General features: G+C 45.0%; 1 protein-coding gene across 1 annotated transcript in view; it reads left to right on the top strand.

Annotated features, from left to right (window-relative positions):
- Window positions 1-17,746, top strand: part of LOC142422436 (quinone oxidoreductase-like protein 2) — a 32,352-nt gene extending 14,606 nt beyond the window's left edge. Inside the window, exons 8-10 of the mRNA XM_075527824.1 lie at window positions 25-206; window positions 3,333-3,561; window positions 15,116-17,746. Of these exons, the coding sequence (XP_075383939.1) occupies window positions 25-206; window positions 3,333-3,561; window positions 15,116-15,184 (480 nt within the window). The 3' untranslated portion in view covers window positions 15,185-17,746. The remainder of the gene's footprint in view (window positions 1-24; window positions 207-3,332; window positions 3,562-15,115) is intronic.
- The last annotated feature ends 3,362 nt before the right edge of the window (window positions 17,747-21,108 follow it).

Below are 21,108 nucleotides of genomic sequence, written 5' to 3'. Positions count from 1 at the left end.
CACATGCCTGTGTTCTTCCTACAGGTCATAGCTGCAGCTGGGAGTGAGCCGAAGTGCCAGCTGGCCATGCAGAGGGGTGCACAGTCCAGTGTGAACTACAGCCAGGGCAGCCTGAAGGAGGCAGTGAGGAAGCTGGTGGGCAGCTCCGGGGTGGACGTGGTCATCGACACAGTGGGAGGAGATGTGTTCCTGGAGGCTCTCCGCAGGTGAGGGCTGGAATTTGGGCTCTGTGGAAACCTGTGCTCCTCTGGCCTTGCTACAGCCTCGTCATCGCAACTCCTCTTGCAGATACTTCCGTGCCCGTGAGGACAGCTGAGTGGGTGGGTGGGAGAAAAGGAATAGATAGAGGCAGAGGGAAAATTGGGAAAAGCTTAAATGTAGCAAAAGCAAGATACTCAGCGGGAAAATATCCAAAAGCGACTGCAGACATTCAAATACTTAAAAATTATACCCGGGCTAAATTTGGCTCTGGCAGCCCCCACAAGCTGTTTGACATACATGGATGGGAGGATTCTGGACATCATTGTTCAGATGTTAGAAGCACTGGGCGGCCGTCCCCTTCCACCCAGTTCCCTGCGCATGGTGGCGCAGGCTCCGCTCACCTGGCCGGTTTCTGAAACAGTGAGCGGGGAGGACATTTTCTTAATTGCTTTTATTTTTTTAAAATGTCACTAGTGAGAACATGGGACTGTTGAATTACACCAATTCTCATGTCTATTCTTCACCCCGGACTCCGGGGTGCTGTGAACTAGCAGTATGAATTCCTGGGTGAGCCTGGCGGACATCATTCAGTTTGTGGCTTCTCTGAGTTTAAAGTTGAAGCAACAAAAGCAGAAAGAGCAGCCTGCCCACAGAAGGCATCCAGTTGGCTCTGTGGCCCCTTCGCCAGCAGACGGGCGGTTTCCTTGCTTGATGGCCTTTGCATTGCGCTGACTCTGAAACAGGAAGGGGTGGGTGGACGATGGAGAGCCTGGAGGAGAACTGCTGAAACTCTCCCCTTCTCTGGCCTCCCCTTGGGTTTCTGGATAATTGTGTTTTGACAATAGCTTTCATTTCCTTTCTAAAGGGGGGGGGACGACAAACAAGCAAGCAAGCAAGTGATTTTCTATCAACATTTTTTGTTTAGTTTATTTTTGGAACTCATGACTTAAAGAAACCCCAAACCAAACCAGTGGCTGTGGAGTTCACGTTGACACTTGGCGGGCGGCCCTTATGTCGGGGAGGAGCGCTGGGTCTTGAAGGGTGGTGGCGATGTTTTCTCAGAGGATGATAAAGGTTTCTTTGCAGAGGTACTTCCACTTAGCTCACACTGTACGGTACTTTTCACAAGGTGCCCCAGAAAGATTGTGAAATTCTTATCCAAAGTACTCCTCCAAGGGCTCTGGTGATGTAGTGGTTAAGCGTTGGGCTGGGATCCGCATGGCTGGCATTTCAAAACCACCAGCTGCTCTGGGGGAGAAAGACTGCTTTCTGTTCCCATCAAGAGTCGCAGTCTTGGAAACCCCCAGGGGTCGCTATGAGCCAGGGCCGACTCCTTGGCAGTGTGTGCGAGAGGAAGGACTCCCGACGAGCATGTAACTTAGAGGGAAGAGCTGAATTAGAAACTAGAACTTGGGGAAGGGAAAAAAAAAGGGAAACCGAGCTGATTCCAGGAACCCAAGTGGAAGGTGAATTATGAGAATGATGAGTGCAACGGATGTATAAGGGTGCTTTGCTCAATTGATGTATGTACGGATTGTGATAGGAGCTTTATGAGCCCCAGTAAAAAGATTTATTAATTAAAAAAAAAAAGAAACTAGAACTCAACTTAGAACCGAAATCAGTCTTTGAGAAATGCAAGCGGGCCTTCATTCAAATGTTGTAATCATTTTCTTAGTCCTGCGTCAAACTGAGGTGTCTTAAGTTATGGCAAATGGAATGACCTTCACAGAGACCCCGTTGGGGCCCACAAAGCATTTTAGATGGTTAAATAGACAGTCCTTACTGTAAGGTGGGCCCCCCTATAAAACTGGCTGGTTGCTCTGACCCATACTGCTTTGGGTCTGGCTTATTTTTATATTTTCCTACTCGTGAGCCCGATGTGCTAAAGGACAGATCACCCTGACAATTTGCATGGTCGAGGGGAGTGAAGAGCTGTGGGTCTCAAGTATAATCCTCGAGCAATTTTCACAAACACTTACGTAATCAAGCATTTGCCCTTTCTGTATGTTTTTGCACGTCCATGCAGTTCAGTGACATGAATCATCGTCATCTTATTATTTAGTCATCACCATGATCTACTTTCAGATTTTCTCTTCCCTTTAACAGAAGCTCAGTGTCCCTTATGCAATACGGCTCCCTTTCCTTTCTGCAGAAATGGCATAGCTACACAGGGGGAAGGAGAATCCAATGCCACCCCAGTCCTGGGCTGACAGTTCTATGAGACCGAGGTCAGCTGTGTACCCCCCCTTTAATCCTTCTTTACCCTGTTCTAACCTCAGCCATCCTGTCCATGGCACACTACTTCTCTGATGGGTCTGACAATCTGTTCCTGTGGCCACCAAGAATGTCCACTCCTCCCACTGGCCTTTCACCCCCAGGGCCTCTGCCCTGCTTAAGCAAACGTGGCAACGCTCCTTGAGCACTGAGAAGTGCCTTCAAGGGCACCCCAATCTAGGAGCCAGCCTCCTGCCTGAGGGCACCCAGCTTTACTCCTGCATTGGACCTGCTGCTGTTTCATGGCTCCGGCTGCCCGTCCTTCTCCACGCAGGGTCGCGGATATGCTCCTCACGGTGTTTCTTTCTGCTGCTCAGGGATTCTCTTTCCTGCTTCTGAGATGGCTCATGTCAATCTCAGTGGAATGGCAACATGGACCAAGTCCCTCCTTAGAATCCTCTACACCTATTTGTATGCTCTCAGGCAGCCTCTAGGCAGGAGTGAGGGCAGCTATGGATGGAAGGGCCATCCCAAGTAATTACACTGCACGTAGGTCTCTATACGCTGGCCGATGCTGGGTTTTTCCATATGTGGGATCATACAACAGTGCATCCTCCGTGAGCGAGTGATTTCAGTCGGCATAAGGTTCCCTTAGGCATGAGGTAACACGTACCAGGACTTTATTTTCCTTCTGACTAATAGTCCGTTGCAATGAGGTACCAACATTTTGGTTTGGTTTATCCAGTCATCTGTTGTACTTTTAAAACAAACAAACAAACAAACAAACACACAAAAACCATTTATTGTGGTTTTCCATTTCCATGAACCCATCTTTCCTGTCCCTTTTTGCCTTCAGGACTTTGTCTTTGGGCAAGTCCATTAACAAAGAAACCTTGCCCTCCGTTCTTTCTCCTCAGCTTGGCGTGGGAGGGCAGGATTGTGGTGGTGGGATTTGCTGCAGGAACCATTGCCTCGGTGCCAGCCAACCTTCTGCTCCTGAAGAACGTCTCTGCCATGGGGCTGTACTGGGGCCGCTACCGAGTCCACAACTTTCCCCTCGTCTCCAAAACCCTGGCCTTGGCACTGGAGTACTGCCAGCAAGGGCGCATCCAGCCCCACGTTGGAGCGGTGTTTAAGCTGGAGGAGGTAAGAGGCTCTGAAGGCTAGTGGACGTAGACAAGGCCAGGAGTTCACCTGGGTCAAGTTACTGCATACTTTATCTTGGATATTAGAGATTTTACTCTTCTGGAATGAGAAGGTGGAGAAATCAACCTAGAATCATGGGGCTTCACAGGCTACGGAGGGCAAGATTTCTCCCGGTCCTCTGGGGGAACACTCTTCACCAGACTGAGTGAGCCACGTGTGAGGTGGAGTCTGCAGAGGCTGTGGAGGAGCTGAATTTGAGGACACTCCCTACAGCACTAGCCTCTCAAATAGAAGGGATTTATGGTGGTTTGGAAAATAATTCACAAGTGTTGATGTGAACCCTGAACTCCCCAACATCCATGCCTCAGAAGGAAACACTTAACTTGACCTTTGATTTTCAAGTACACTTTAAAGTGCAACCAGATGATGGAAGCTGAGCTTCTGTGAACAGAACACTAAACTATGGCGGGTGTCGTGAGACTGGAATTCTTCCATCAGTTGCTGTGGTTAATTTGGGTGACTCTTCACTCCCTCTTCCCCTCCCCCTGCCAGTGCCACTAATGTGCTTCGGCTTCCTTCAGAGTGTTGTTGCGTGCACGCGTCTGCACATGGGCAGCGGAGCTGTGGATGTGAACGGGAGGCACTCAGGGTAGGATGGATGGAGCGTTTTCATTTTTGGTGGGAGCTCAGTTTATTTTAACATTGAAATTACATGGGGAAAGAAGTGATTACGCTTCAGGCTGTGAGCCACAGTCAGTGGTTCTAAACCACCAGCCACTCCTCAGGAGAAAGACAGGGTTTTCTACTTCCATGAAGAATTACAGTTTCAGAAATCCACAGGGACTGTTCTCCCCTGCCCTGGGGGGGGGGGGAGGGGGGGTTCTGTGAGTTGGAATCGACCTGAGGGCAATGGAGAGTTGAGAAACTCCAGTCATTCGGAGAAGGGAGAGATGCTTTGTTCAAGTCAGGTTAGGGTCGTCCGGGCTGTTCGTGCCAGACGTCACTGCTTCCAGCCTTGTATTTTCATGTTGTGGTTTTCCTGTCATGAGGCATAGTCTTTTCAAACGTAGTTCATTTTCTCATATCTTTACTATGTCAGCAAAGGAGGAAGTATTCCGCGTGGCCTGGTTAGCTAGTGCTGCCGGAGTAGAGATGTCACCATTGGGGGTTTGCTCTTTACAGTTCGATCGATTTTGTTGGCGTTGCTGAGAATGTACATAGCAATGCCAACACCAGTTCCACCGTCTTTCCACGTACCCATCGGTTACACGGGTCACCTTGTTCCAGCCGGACACTCATTCCCACCCTCCTCTCAAAGTTGTCCCTCCACCGTTACCATCAGCTCACCACTGCCAGAAGGTCCTGCCTGGTCGTTCAAGGTGCCGTCTGTTTGATTCCATGTAGCTAGTTCTCAAGAGGACACTGCTCCAGGCAGACCTCTTTCATTAGTAAAGACAAACTCTTATTTGGCTTAAGAACTTCAGCGGTTATTCTTGACAGAAAGAAGAACTCAGGACAGTAGTTTCAGGAGATTCATTTCTTTCCAAGGCTCCCGAAAGTCTAGCATTCACGCTTCCTCTTCAGATGGCGTACTTGATAAGGACCTTCAGGAGTGGAAGTCGAACACACCCGATTCTGCTCTCAAGGCAGAGGGGGCACTTGTTCCTGGAGGCCGTTAGCCACACACTCCCACGGAGGTTCCTGCTTCCTCCATTGCTTCAGACGAATAGAAACCAGTTGTTGTGCTGTGAATTTGCAAGCTTTTATTTTAAATTAATTTTCTTCCTTCCTTCCTTCCTTCCTTCCTTCCTTCCTTCCTTCCTTCCTTTCTTTCTTTTATTTTATTTTATTTTGCAAGCTTTAAGACCCCAGGCACTAGGTAACCAACTAGGAGGTAGAACAGAACCAAGTCCCACGAGGTGTTTGGTATATATAAGCAATCGCTGCAACTGCACTCTCTCTTATGAGGATATATTCGTGTAAATATATCTTCACACAACGTTTGCCACTTCAACTTGTCATAGGTGTGCAACATATTGACAGCAAATACAATAATCGGCTACGCAACCCCATCCTTAATGTGATTTTTCCATACTGCTAACCCCTCTTTTTCTTCTCTCCTGCACCCCTGCTAATCACAATAAGCTTTGCACTTCATACATTTGCCTTTTCTTTTTTATATGAGGTCATACAACTGCAATTGGCTAATTGAGCTCAGTATCTTTAAAAAATTCATTTTATTGGGGGGTGTCTTACAGCTCTTATCACAATCCATGTGCAGTATGGTATCTTTAAATTCCACGCACACTGTGGCGTTTATCAAGTCTTCATTTCTCTGGGCTGAGTAGTAGACGATTGTTTATATGTCCTATATTTTATTTTTTCATTCATCTGTGGACCGGCATATATGATCTTTCCATCGTTTGCTCTTGTGAATTGTGCTGTAATGAACTTTGGTGTGAAATTCTCTTTTTGAGTCTCTACTTTCAAGTCTTCTGGGTGTGTACGTAGGAGTAGACTGGCTAGGCCATGTAGCGGGCTGTGTGTTGGGCTGCTAACCGCAAGACCAGCAGTTCAAAACCACCAGCTATTCTGTGGGAGAAAGAGGAGGCTTTCTACTCCTGTCAGGATGGGATGTATGGTTCTGGAAACCCACAGGGGCAGTTCTACCCTGTCCTATCGGGTCACTCTGAGTTGGAATTGACTTGATGGCAGTGCATTTGCAGGTTTTTTATTGTGGCTCTGTTGATAGTTTTTTAGGAACCACGACACTGTTTCTTGCCTTGGCTGTACCATTTGCAGCCCTACCGCTCATGGGTAACGGTTCCAAGTTCCATAAATCCTGAGGTGTATTATAATGTTCTGTTTCAGTTATTGATTTTGATACTAGCCAGCCTCGTGCGAGAGTAATGCCATCTCACTGTGGTTTGCACTAGCTTCTCTTTGACGCCTAACGATACTGCCCATCTTTTCCCGTGTTTGGTTGGCATTTGAAAGTCCTCTTGGGTGAAATGTGAGTTTAAATCCATTGCCTATTTATGTGAGGGCTATTTCTCATTTTGCTATTACATTTTGAAATTTTTAATGTATTTTGGTTATTAGATTCTTGTCTGATATATGGTTTTCCAATGATATTCTACCGGTCAGTAGCTTCTCTTTTTGATTTTTTTGGGGGGTGTGTGACATTATTTTGATGAATTTTTATGATGTCTCATTTATTTGTTTATTTGGCCTTTTGCCGTTTGTGATTCTGTTATTGTATTAGATCAGCCCTTGTTGATCGCAAGGCCCGGCAGTGTAGACCTGGCTTGTTTGATTCCTCTCACGGTTTTCACTCACACATCTATATCCTTCATGCACCGGGAGTTTGTTCTTGTGAATGATGTGAGTCAAGGGCCCCATTTCACTTACTGAAGAGGTCCTGTTCTTTCCATCAAATGGGTTTAGCCTTCTTGGCAAACATGAACTGACCACGGATGTGTGGGTTTAGAGCTAGACTTTCAATCCATGTCCATTGTTATGCCGTGCCAGCCTATTTTAATTAACACCCAAACTGTTAGGTTTCTGGGGAGGTTCACCTCCGTCCTTGCTTCGCAACGCTGAAAGAATTCCCGCGGCAGAAGCACTTTTGTAAGTCCAGTAACTTTTATGAGGGAAAGGGACGTTTCAGGTCTCGCAGTTTCAGAAAGTATAGCTATCTCTGGAAAGCTTGCAGGCCGCGTGGGGACCGCGCAGGTGTTCCCGTCTGAAGCTGGCCACTCTAGGGGTGCGTGAAAAAACAGGGGAAGGAATACCGGACCAGGAGAGCAAAGCCAAGCTTGCGGAACCCAGAACAGGAAATCCCACGAGAAGGCGGCCCAAGAGGACCCGCAGGCGCTTAAGCGTCAGACGGCACACATAGAGCATACCTGCAAGGGAGAAGGCCCTGCCAGCTGGTGGACGCTAGTGCAGGGATTTTGGGGAGGCAACCCCCCTCTATCCCTAATCTAGCTACCTTTCAAAACCACACCTACTACCCCGTAGTCCGGCTGACTTACCGGGTTCCCGAGGCTGCACGTGCCTCCGGAGGCTGCCAGTCTCAGCTTTCTCCTACTGAACCTGACTTTGCCGCCAGCGGCCCGGCATTCAGCTGACAGCACCGCCGGCGTGCTTCCTGTTTCGTGTGCTGTAAAACGAGGAACTAGGAGTTCCATTTGGCTCTTCTCTCTCAGCATGGTTTTTCGTTACTCAAAACCTCTTCTTACCTTTTCATATAAAATTGAGTCTTGGTTATTTAAAAAATTTTTTTGGTAAAAAGGCTATTGGAATTTTGATCAGGGTTGCATTGAATCTGTGATAGTAAATCTTCTGTCTATGAACATGAAACATCTTTCTATCTACTTACGTCTTTAACCTCTTTCAGCAGTGTTTGATCATTTTCACTGTCAAAGTCCTTCACATCCCAGTTAGGACTATTCCTAGGTATTTTAATTTCTTAGGTACCGCTGTAAATGGAATTGTGTTCCTAATTTCACGTTCAGATTTCTCATTGCTGGTGTATAGAGAATCAGCTGATTTTGTTTGTTGACTATTAATATTATTCAACACACCTTTATTAAATCCCTCTATTAGCTCTGATGGCATACTGGTTATGCTTTGGGCTGCTAACTACAAGGTGTGCAGACCCAAATCACCAGCTGCTTGTCGGAGAGAAATGAGGCTTTCTACTTGCATACAGGATTACAGTCTCAGGAAGCCACAGAGGCAGTTCTGCCCTGCTCTGTAGGGCCACTACGAGTCAGGACAGACTGTCAGTGAGGTCTCTCTCTCTCTGTGTTTTAGGTCTTTTCTTACAGACTCTTTGGACTTTTTATATATAGGATTACCTCTTCTCTCCCCACCCCCAATATATAAATTCCAATTTCTAGGAGAAAAGTTTTTCTCCATTAAGTGTATTAGATCTATGTGTTTATTTATCCTAAGACTCAGATTCTGGGATATAAACTAAGAATATGTTTAACTTTTAGGAAACTGCCAAACTATTTTCTAAGTTGGTTGCACCATTGAATTTCCATCAACAATGCATGAGGGTTCCAATTTGCCAGCACTTAGTATTTTTCCATGATTTCCTTTAATTTTAGCCATTCTCACTGGTGTGCATTAGTATCCGATTGTAGTTTTAATTTACATTTCCTTAGGGACTAATCTTGAGAATCTTGTCGTCTGTATGAGGGTGTTTCAAATTTTTTTTCCTGACAAGTGGAGTTAAAATATTAGAATTTTTCCATAAACTTTTTGAAATCCCCTCATATGTCCTCTTTGGTGAAATGCACTGGCTGGTTTCTCTTCACCTTTAAAGTATATGAAAACTCCAATCTCTCCATGTCCTCACTAACATTTGTTGTTTTCTGTTTGTTTGTTTTTAACTTTGCTGCTAATGCTGGTTGTTTTGATTTGCAACTCTTGAGTGGCTAATGATCAAGAGTACTTCTTTCTGTGCTTGTTGGCCACGTGATCTCTCCTTTCTGCTCATGTCTTCTGACTGTTTTTTTTCTCTTTAAAAAAAATGAACAGTTTTGTTGGCAGATAAGTCACATATATAATTTACTAGCTTAATCATATTAACAGCAGTTGTATAGTCATCACCACAGTCAATTTTAGACCATTTTCTTCTTTCTTGTGCTCATTGTTATTAGTTCCCTCTGCCCATTTTAAAATTAAATTATGTTTGTTGTTGAGGGGTTGAAGTTTTCTGTAAGTTTTAGAAATTAATCCCGTGTCTGATGTATGTCATTCTCCCCCCAATTCTACTCTGGGTGGAATCTTTTCATGCACACAAGTGACTAATCTGCAGGAGGTCTCAGGCATCTAGTTTGTCCTTACTTGTTTCTCTGTTGTTCATTATGTTTTACAGTGTTTATGCCCTGTAACAGGGTCTTTAAATTTGTCCCTATATTTTCATTGATGATCTTTATAGTCCTAGGTTTTACAGCATTAATTGGCTTTTAAAGCAATAATACAATTAACATACTACAGTTATATCAGTATATCACTAAAAGTTTTTACTTAAAAAACAAAAATGATTCCATTCAATTTCTGATATATTTATTTACTTCTTCATAAAATTATTTTATTCTAAACATTCAGTGAGTACCTTCTTAGGCAAGTCAGTGGAAAATGTAAAGGATAGCCCTTGTTAGTTAAGCTGGTCTTGGGGTAGTGCTATGATAGGGGGAGGGGACAATTTTTAATAGGAAGCCTGAATTAGCTTGACGTATTGAGGAACTATCCATTACACTGATTACTTCTGCTTGATGAGCAGGAATTTCAACAGCAGAAGCTCTATATCAGTAAGCAAAAGCAGTATTTTCACTCGGCTCCAAACTCTATGTTGCACATCTCCAGAGACAGATTGCATTATGACTTCATCCCAGTTGAGAGCCCAAGGCAGAGAAGGTACTGGGCACAGCTGCATGGCCACGTGGGCATTCGTACTGAGCAGCCTCCCTCTCTGTATCCCAGGCTAGAAACACAGAAGGGGGTGAGGGGTGTCTATAGATACCAGACCGAGCTATCAGGAGACCCTGGTCTTTAAAGCAAAGGACCCTGGTTTAAAGGCAGACGTCTTTCTTCTTGCTTTCTTGTTCAGAGTCGTGTGAACGTCCTAAACATTCATTGGCTGTCTCGTTTGCAAGCCCAGAGAGAAACCACAAGTAGAAGTGGGCAGAGGTGAGTTATTTTTAGAAGCAGTTACAATGATTCTAGAAGTGGCAACTCATCATGGAGAGAAGTGACAGAACATCTGAAAAAACAGAACAAAAGTGAAAACCTAGACGAAACAGGAGATAAAGTACTGGCTGGGTAAATTGATGAGAATCTCAAGTCATTGATCAAAACGTTTGTGCTTCCCCCCAGTAGTATCTTTTGAAGAAGCCAGGGAGATTGGTGGTACATTATGGTAAACTTATATTTCTAAAATTTATATATACACAGTAAGTTATAGCACTTGGAGGAATCACACTCATCTTTTAAAAATGAATAGCGGTTTGCAGGAGAGAAAGGCGCCAAGAGAAAAAGGGCATCAGGATCCCAGAGAATACTTCTTTTCTCAAGTTTTAAAACACATTTTTTCTTCCTTGCTGAGTGGTGATATTTCCTAGGACACAGGTGACTTCTGGCTGACAGAGAGAGGAGTGTGGCTGTGAGGCACCTGGCGGACAAGGACAGCGCGGGATGAGTGCCTCAGACCTCTCTCTTGAACTTGCACCTCTTCTTAGTGAATCTACAGTTGCTGAGATCAGAAGGTCTCTGTACGGCTCAAAATCCTGGAAGACAGATGTTTTCAAAACCAGGCGGTTCTTAACTGCAGAGAGACGGCATGCTTGATTAATTTCTCTGCAAATGTATACCTCTCTGAGTTATTTTTCTTATGCTTCCCTTGGGGCTCTCAAGTGGAGAGGTTGCATAATTTCAAACCACGTTTTCAGTTTTGGACCACACGGGCCCATCTTTTGCTGTAACGTCTCTATGTTTGGATTCACATATTCCTTTTGTACTGATTTTCCCTGCCCTCCTCCACAACCACTCGTTTTCTTCTCCCAAGAGTCAGTCATAGTAGTGTGGCTGTAATAGCTTGCAGTTCATATTTCCCTATGAAACGAGAGTCATTTTGTGTAATTATAAACCCACAGTGATCAAGTTGGTTCCCACTCAGGCCCCCGTGGGTAGGATTCCCAGGAGGGCAGATCTTTACAGGAGCAGGCAGTCTCTCCTTTCTCCTGGGAGCCCCTGCTGAGTTTGACCTGGCTCCCTTGATGTTAGCCATCCAGGGCTTCTCAGACAGCACCCCAGGACTCCTATTGCTATCGCAATTTATTCGATTTGTTTTTGTTCTTATTGGGAATTTCTCCAGTAGAACGTGCATTAATTCAAAATTGTCTACATGTATGAGTCAGCAACCTTGATTACATGCTTTAAGTTCAGCGACCAATCTCACCATCCTTTTCCGAGTTGTTCTTACCCATTGACATAAACCCACGGCCTCCTAAGTTTCCTGTCCACGCTTGCAAATTGCACTCATTAATCTGGTTCCATCTGAACTGCTCTTAATGCAGGGTTCAAGGCGGACATTCTTCACTAGAGAAGTTCAACTTTGGTTGGCTTTTAAGAAGACTTCCGGTGATACTTTTGGTTGAAGGTTTTAAGATGATCTCAGTGCAGTTCATGCAGCCAGACCAATATATTTTTAAATTGATAAATGGCTCTTGTGCAACAGACCTCATCCTATGCCTTTATTTTCCACTCAGTGCTGTCTTTTACAGGTGGAGCTGCGTTGGGTGGTATCTGGCTCATGGCTTCTCATGCTGCAGTGTTTCCATCATGTGCGCCCACTGTGGCTCGCAAGTCCTCCTCCTGCCCATCAACCGTGAGGTCGCTGCACAGTCCATGACACTGTGCTGAGTCTCATGTATCTTCAGGGACTTGTATTTTGGATTTGAAGGACTTTTATTAAGAGTAGAATTATGTGGACAAATGATGTAGGCACATCAATGTGAGGATCAATTGCTCTCCAGAATTATTGGACCAGTTTTTCTCCCCACTACCTTGGGCAGGTTGTGGCAAAAGACAACTTCCAAGTTTTAAAAGCTGAGGTGTAACTTTGATGATCAGTTTCAAGAATTCCATGTGTAATCTGTGCTCCACCAAAGTTTAATTTGCATCCAAATTACCTGGATAAAATATAGATTCTGATTCATTGGGGGTAAAATGGGGGCTGAGTCAGTTCATTTGTAAGGAGCTCCCAGGTGATGCAGAAACCGGTGGTCGTCAGCTGCCCTTTCCATTGATGCTGATTTCTATATACTAATGGTAGGTTTTGCAATAGTGTCCCTCTGAGTCTGTTATGCGTTGGTCGTATTATGCGTCTAGATCTAATGTTGTCAAATACTTCTGATTCCTAGTGGCTCTTTGTACAACACAACGAAGCCCTGCCCTGTCCTGTGTCATCTTCACAAGGGCTCTTTTGTTGCAGCCCACTGTTGCAGCCACTGTGTCAATCTGTCTTGTTGAGGATCTTCCTCTTTTCTGATGCCCCTCTACCTTACCAAGTATGATGTCCTTTTCCAGGGACTAGACTCTCCCCATAACATGTCTGTGCTAGTCTGCACACACAACAGAAACAAATCCACAGGCATTTGTGTGTATAAGAAAGGGCTTCATATACAAGAGCAGTTGAATATTGAGAAAACATCCCAGCCCAGTCCAGATCAAGTCTATAAGTCTGATATTAACCCATATATCCAATACCAATGTGTAAAGTCCCCTTTAGACTCACCAAATACCTGCAATGATGCTGAATGCAGGAAGATCACAAGTCAGTAGGTGGGAAGTCTTGTGGATCCAGTGGTGTTGTAAGCATCTCAGCATTGGCAGGGGTGTCCATGTGGTTCCTCCAGCTCCCAGGGTTCTGGCTGCATCAGGGTGGCTTCATGTGGCTTCTCATCAGAAATGTCTCACAGGGAGTGAGCACAGAAAGAGTGTGTGTCTCCGGCCTCCAAGGAGGAATACCGGAGTTCCCAGAATCCTCAGGAGAAGGCCATGCCCACACAGAGGCCTCATTGTCTATCACCTGATTGATAGGCTAGACTCCACCCCTTCACTCTTAATCCTGTCAAATTAACAAACGATTATGTAACTCCCACACATGTCCAAAGTATGTGAGATGAAGTCTTGCCATCCTCGAGTCGAAGGACTATTCTGGTTGTACTTCTTCTAAGACATATTTGTTTGTTCTTTTAGCAGTCTTTTAATGTCAGTATTCATCATGGGCACTAGAGTTTAAACTCATTGATTTGTCTTTTGTCTTCCATATTCAATGTCCAACATTCATATGCACTGGGTGTCCATTAGTGAGATGGTTTTCACATGGTGCCACCTTCATTACATTGCTAGTTCCAGCATATACATGGGTCTGCTCTGGGTTCCGTGTTCTGTTTCATGGGTTTGCATATCTGTTTTCATCTGTATAGCTTCGAAGTGTGCCTTCATATCTGGAAGGGTAATTTTTCCACCTTTGCTCTACTTTTCCAAACTTGACTTTGCCTTTTTGATAGAATTTAAAATCAACTTGTTTGGCTTCTCAAAAACTGGCTGGAATTTGCATTGAACTTATAGGTTAATATGCAGGGAGAATTGATGTTTTTACAATCTTAAGTTGTTTGTGAGCAGGGGTATATTACCACTTACTCAGCTCTTTTATATGTTTTAATAAGTTTTTTCTCCATAAAGTCTTCTGGATTATTCTTAGTTATGCAAGAGTTGATGATTCTTGTTGCCTTTTGATTAATATCTTATGTATGCTATATTTCCTAGTTGACTATTTTAGATGTACATAAACACCAGTATTTTTGTAACTGATTACAATATTCTATTTTCATTTGATTTGTTTGTCTGCTGGGTTGGTTAGTTTATTGTGTGTGTATATAGATCATTACATTATCTACAGATAATGGAACTTTGTCTCCTTTCTCTCATTCTCCTTTGCCTTTCTATTTACATTAGGTAACCTCATACTTCTATAAGATAATTTGACATAGATTACAATTCCAGTTACATAAGAAACAGGACACTTTTAATAAAAATATATATTTAAAATGTCAGTTCAAATATTGATTCCTTTGAAATGTGTGGAACATTGGACAATGGTGATATAGAAAGAGTGGAGAACTCTGTTGGCATTCATCTGACAAAATTGGAAATTACAGATTTAGGTAGAGAGAAAAAGTAAGGCCAGGTTGTCCTTAATTATTATTGAGCTTGTAGTGATGCTTGTACTGATGAAGTACATAAAATTGCATAGTTAGCTATTTACAATTCAATAGCAATAAATCTTTTTTTTTTTTGTTTTGTTCCGCTGCACTCCCCCAGTGATTTGCCTCGGTGTGGTGGGATCAGGTCAGGTGCAATTCCCACACTGTGTCTCCGGTGCTGTCCCCTGTATCGCCCTTAGTTACTGATTGGCATCATTTCTCATAGTGGGGCCAGCCATGTTGTTCTCTCTGTGGACTGGCTGCTCTACTCAGGAACATCATCATCACGGCCTGGTGGGCCAGGCTGTGCTCCACTCTCTCCTCCTGCCCCTTCATCTGCTCCCGTGTGCTCTGATCAGATATGTTCATCCCCCGGGGCTGCAGAGTCAATGTCGTCCTTTGGAACAAATTCTTTTCGGGGGAGGGGCAGGAATCCACTTAATTTATGGTTCTGGGGCCAGCCTCCCAGACCTCTCCACTGGTTCCCTACTCCATGCCGGGATATTGCATTCACACCTTGCGGCACTGGGTTGAAGTCTGGTCCCACTTTCCCTGTGGAGATATAAACAATACCCTCCCCTTGGGTGGTTTAATGCCCCATGACCCCACTACCCTTTTCTTCCTTGTATTCATCCTTTTGTTTAGCAATATATCTTAATACCTTAGTAATTTTAATCATTGGAGCGGGAAGAGATGTTTGTTGAAATATGTGTGTGTGTATGTGTGTATACACATAGTGTGACTACAGTTTTTACATTTGTTTTTAGGTCAATGATGCCTTCCTTCATGTGGCACAGCGCAGATCCACCGGCAAGGTGCTCATCTCCCTGAAGTAAATCCTGTGTCAGCAGCAAATCCAGCTTGTCCACAGACAAACCTGCCCCCTTTCCAAGAAACTTGATTACCCTCCTGAGTTCCTAAAGGTTCCACCACCTTCCTTACTAATCTGGATTTAAATTCTTAGAGTCACCCTGGATTCTGTTTTGTTATTGCTCACAATTAGGGTGATCACAGTTGAAAGTTTGAACCCTTTTGAATGTAAAATGATCTGAGTAATTACACCAGAAAAAGAGGGGTCTTAGGCCAACCAGGCTGTAAGGCCACGGCATTCATCATGTATGATCTAATGCCAACCTACGGAGCCCCAACTCCCATCTCTCTCTCATTTCCAGGTCCCCTTCAGCATCTGACTAACCTCTCATTTGCTATTTCTAGTGACCTCCCTCCTGGCTTTCCTGTCTTCAAACTACTCATGCCCTAGCCCCCCATGTTACGCAGTACTGCCATGGGGACCTTTCCAAAGCCCGACTACACCCATGTCTTATCTCAGAACACCTGTGTGTGCTCCACATTGCCTCAGCCACCAGCTCACTGCCGTCGAGGGGACTCCAACTCACACTTGCCCATGGGACAGAGTGGAACTGCTGCAGGAGGTTTCTATAAATCGTTACAAAAGCTGCCGGTTCAAACCACTGGTGGTGCAGCTGAGGGCTTTAACCGCTGCACCACCAGGACTGCTCAGCATTTCCTGCATGGTAGAATCCAGGCCCCTTGGGCTAGCACTCAGTTATGACTGGTCTTGCCCCAGTGTACTTTTTCCACCCCTTATATCCCACGGCTTCACGAGTCCCTCAGCACATACTGGCCTTGCCCGCCTCTTCCCTTTGCCCATGCCAGTCTTGATAGTTCCTCATCTCTGCCCACATACGCCTTCCTGACTGCAAGAGGGGCGTCTTCCACATGTCTCTCTGCTCAGGAGGGTGACGGTTTCTTCTCTTCCTCTTCTATCTTCCTGGAAACGTTCCCGATTGCCCCATCCTGCTTTGTGCCATGAAGAACAAACAGCGTGTGCACCGAGCGCACAGGATTCTGAAAGCCTGGCGTGGGTTTGAATCTCAGGCTCACTACTTGGGAGGTGGATACTTAAAGACTCTGAGCCATACATTTGGGGGTGGGGGTCACAACAGCAACTGTGAAGTGAGTACTACAATCTCTATCTCACTAGGTTCTTGAGAGCGATACGTACGACGAATGTGTGAAGCACAGGGCAGGTGATTAGCCAATGCAGGCTATGTTCTTTTCTTCGTTCCAGATATATTGTACGTTCCTTAGGAGCAGGCAGGTGCTGTACCAAAAAACCTTTGTGTGTATCATAACACCCAGCAGAGTGAGTTACTTTTGGGAAATACTCAATAAATGAGATGGGATTGGAATTCCATGCAAGTCTTTAAAAAATCATTTTATTGGGGAGGGGGGTCCTGGCAGCTCTTATAACATTCCATACATTCATTGTGCCAAGCATATTTGTACATGTGTTGCCATCATCATTTCCAAAACATTTTCTACTTGAGCCTTTGGTATAAGCGCCTCTTTTCTTCCCCGCCCCCTCCCCTTCCCACCCTCATGAATCCTTGATCAACCACCCACATTTCTCTCATTTGTCCCCTTTGGGGTAGAGGGTATATATCCAACATTGTGATGGGTTCCCCCTTTCTCCCCCAGCCCCTTCCCTGGCCATCCCCCACCCTCATGAAATTACTCATGAGGGGTTATCTGTCCTGAACTCCACACTCCGTGAACCCTTCCTGCCTTTCCACAGCCCTACTTCTCTATGTGAGTCATTTTCATATTTAAATGAAATTTTGTCTTCACAAACATCAGGAAACTTAACCTTGAGACTAGTTTTAGAATTTCCTTATGCCCTTTGGGGGTCATTGGAGACCCGTAGGGGAGACCGCAGGAGAGAAGGCAGACAGAGCCAGAATAGGAGCCCGGAGCTAGCTTTCGCATCATTCAGAGCAGATCAGGAGGTGCCACAGGTAATAAAGATCTATTGGCCTCAGCTCCCCAATGTAAAATGACTTAGACGGAAAGAGGCAGTCATTAAGGAGCGTGGAGTTTCTCTGGATTTAACAAGGATTGGTTAGAGTCCCTAATGACCTGCTCTCTGCTTGCCTGTGTTCCTGCCTCGGTGGAAGGATGGGATGTGAAAGTATTTGACTCATCTTTTAGTCATCGTTTGGTTGTTCCACCATCTGAGCCATTAGTCAGTCTGACAAAAAGGAGAGAAAAGGCCGTGCAGCTCCCGGTGACAGCAGCATGTGTTCTGCCTTCACAGGCGTCCTGTGCCCGGCTCCCCTTGCGGCTGCCTGGGGGAGGGATCACGCCCCCACACCCACCTCTCCTCCTTCAGCAGCCATGGCCTGTCCACCTGCACACACTTCACTCCACAATCAGAGTGAGGCGTGGAGCTATTAGCCAGGGAATAATCCTGTCTGCCCATCATCACTATATTTGTCCCTGCTCCTGCCTCTGTAATCCGTGTGGGTTTAGAAAATGATTTTTTTCTGGTTGATTATGGGTAGAGCCAACCTTTTAAAAGCCTGGTGATTTGACAAGTGAAGGGAACTAGAGGTACCTTCATGGAAACGATTTTCTTTTTAAATTAAAAAAAATCGGTGTCAACTAAGAGTCTGTGTTATATCTTTCTCTTCTTTTCTGTCCTGAGACTGTTCCAGTGAGCCAAAAGCAGTTAGTTTTCTAAATCTGTATGGTTTAGAACAGTGAGGACACGCCCCAAGGAAGCAGCCAAAGGAGTGAATAAGCCAACCCCGGCATGGTCAACTGTTCTCTGACACGGCGCTCTTCCTCGCCGGTGACTGCTGGATGGACGGTCCAAATTAGAAAGAGGCTGGCTTCTGAACGGGTCTCATTGTTCAGAACCACCTTACCAAGTGACACAGCCTCTTTTTTTTTTTTTTTACAGTAGTTGGACATGGTCAGTTTTCTACGCCGTCTGGGTGGCCTCAGCTTTAAGCGATGCCATTGTTACAGCGAGGAGCCCGGGGACACAAAGGTGCAGCTCTCAGTAACTAATGGAAAGACTGGCCATTCTTGTCGACTTGTAGCTCTGTCGGGGGAGGACCTGGAGACATAGGCCCCTAACGGCTGCAGCCTGGGACACTCGATGCGCCAGTTCCTCTCTAGCCTACAGGGGCACCAGGAGTTGGAGTTGACTGGTAGGCACACCCCGCAACCACTAAACCAGACATTTGTTAAAATAGTCACACAGATGCCATGTAGTCATTGAGGAAAACACAGCCAAGCCACCCATGAGTTTATGAGTAGAAATTGTTTTTCTGTTTTCCTCCTATTCCTGTTCTCAGCCCCACTCTCTAGGTAAACCATTGCAAACAGTTTGGTGTTAATTTTGCGTCATGTTTTAATAACACACACACAACATCCAAAGGTTTTTATTTGTGTTTTTTGAACGTATATATGAGTTTTAGAAGTAACTGAGTATGGTATACATACTATTCTGTAATAGTATATCATGATCATATTAGTGAATGTAGGTATAGCTTTCTTTTTTAAAGTTGCCTAATATTCCATTGGGAGGATGTCTATCTTCCTTTTCGGTAGGTTTAGGCATTTCTTTAATACATACCGATGTATATTGATCTATGTATTGATGTGTTTCTATCTACCAAGCACAGCATAGAGCAGTGGTTCTCAACCTTCCGAATGCTGCGGCCCTTTAATACAGTTCCTCATGTTGTGATAACCCCACCAACCATAAAATTATTTTCATTGCTACTTCATAACTATAATTTTGCTACAGTTATGAATGGGGTGACCCTTGTGAAAGGGTCGTTACACCCCCAAAGGGGTCGCGACCCACAGATTGAGAACCGTTGGCCTAGAGGCTAAGCTGTTGAGCAAAGATCAGCATGTTTTCTGTCTCCTTGGAGCTTACGGATCTAGTGGGTGAGACAGGTACCCATCAAATATAAGCAGGCTATAAACCAGTGATATATAAGATGCCCATCAAATATAAAATGCCCTTCAAATATAAGCAGGCCAAACCAGTGACATAAAAGATACAATGGGATGATACTCAAGGGAGTCGGGAAAGCTTCCCCCAATTCCTAGTTCAAGTTCAGGTAGAGGACATGAGTGGGAATAAAGCTTCTTTCTGAACTTGAACTCGGAACTAGGGTCCTGTGGAGAGTCCAAGGGGCTGACGGGAAGTCTTATGGGGCTGGAGCGGTAGAACTGGAGCTGGAGTGAGGAAGCCATCAAGTTCCAGTGAGATATGATGACAGCTTTGTCTAAGTTGGAGATGGTGGGGACTGAGGGCAAGGGACGGGATGGACTGTCAGAGAGGAGAGAAACGTGAAAACAACATTGGTGTTAATTTGGGTATGGGAGCCAGGGATGAATGCCAAGACGATTCCCAGGTTCCTGATAGAGGGCTGAGAGGAAAGGAGCTAATAGAGTTTTTATGCATCAGAATTGACTCGGTGGCAGTGAGCTTTTTGGCTGGTTGACAGGAGCAACAGGAAAAGAGTGGGTGTTAGCAGAGGAGCATGGCGTGGGAGGAGGAAGAAGATTATGTTTTATTGGTGTTGAGCTAGGTCAGAGATGTCAAGCATGCAGTTTATGACCATAGCTGTTGGGGACTCAGCAAAAGAATGTAGGCTAGAGATACCAATCTGGGGTTCATCTGCATTGAAGTGATGTTGATGCCTGCGAGTGGCTGAGATTATCCAGGGAGAGATTGGGGGGTAAGACAGGAAGAGGGGCTGGAGTAGACCCAGGTCTCTTTCTGTTCAGTAGCAGTATAGGCCACTGGTGACTGCGCTTTGGACCACTGTAAGAGCCTTAGAGAGGGACAGTTTGGTGATTAGAATAAATGACCAGTGGTTATCAGGAAGGAGGAGCTGTGCAGTGGAGGCAGCTCTGTCCTTTGAATGCAGGCCAAGAGATGGGTTCCAATTCCAGCGATTTGACCTTGGGCTAGACTCGTCTTTTTCTTTTTTTCCCCTCCTCACAGGAAGCAAAGCAAAGCAAACTCACTGCCATCAAGTCAACTCTGACTTCCAGGGAGCCTGCAGGACAGAAAGACTAGGGTCCCCAAGGTTGTACATCTGTGTGGACTTAGATTGCTTCACTGTTCTCCCTTAGAGTGGCGGGTGGGTTTGAGCAGCCTGATCCTTAACTCAGGGATCCTGTGAACAACGAGGACAATCGTATGTATTTTCCTACTTTGCCTGGCTCATGTGAGGGCCCAATGAAATGAAGTAATGTATGGGAACACATTTTGCAAATTGTCATTTTTACAATAGGGTATAAGGCTTCCTATGAGTCCAAATCCATTTCAAAATGAACCTAAAAATGTACCTCTTGCCTTTCTAGCCTGAGCTTTGCTGAATTGAAGTAAGAAAGTGGCTTTGTTTTATATTCAAATCTTTCTCTGGTTTATGGTAGCTGAAGTCATTGATCTCTTTTGTTTCAGAACAACAATGATTGGACCTGATGGTCTGATGCACCTCAGAGACGTACCAGAGCCAGCAGGGTCTAGGGAAGGACTTGCACATCAATCAAGAGGGTAGGGAGTTCTTTGTGAGAAGCAATACACAAATTCAGTCTCTTCTTTCTGGGAAGATCTACTCTGAGGGAGGAGATGATGGACATTTATGGAAGAACGAGAATCCAAGGATGAAAGCATGAATTTATTAAGTCTTGTGGCACAGGAACTAGGTGTGGCTACCATCTTTTAATAATGTTGTATGACAAAGTAAAAAAAAACATATTTTTCCCATAGGCAGAGTAAGCACGTTGGACTTACAATGTTCAAGGTTTGCTAGGAACAAAACCAAATTATGAAAGACTTGGGCTGTGGAGGGATATATTCACAGGGGACTGTAAACTGGAATGGAAACCATTTGGGAAAATCTCTTCATCCTGGAGGCTAGCA

Source organism: Tenrec ecaudatus, chromosome 1 (assembly GCF_050624435.1).
Source record: "Tenrec ecaudatus isolate mTenEca1 chromosome 1, mTenEca1.hap1, whole genome shotgun sequence".
NCBI classification, from domain to species: Eukaryota; Metazoa; Chordata; class Mammalia; order Afrosoricida; family Tenrecidae; genus Tenrec; species Tenrec ecaudatus.
Note: the sequence above shows the minus strand (reverse complement) of the source record. Positions and strands in the feature narration are given on the sequence as shown.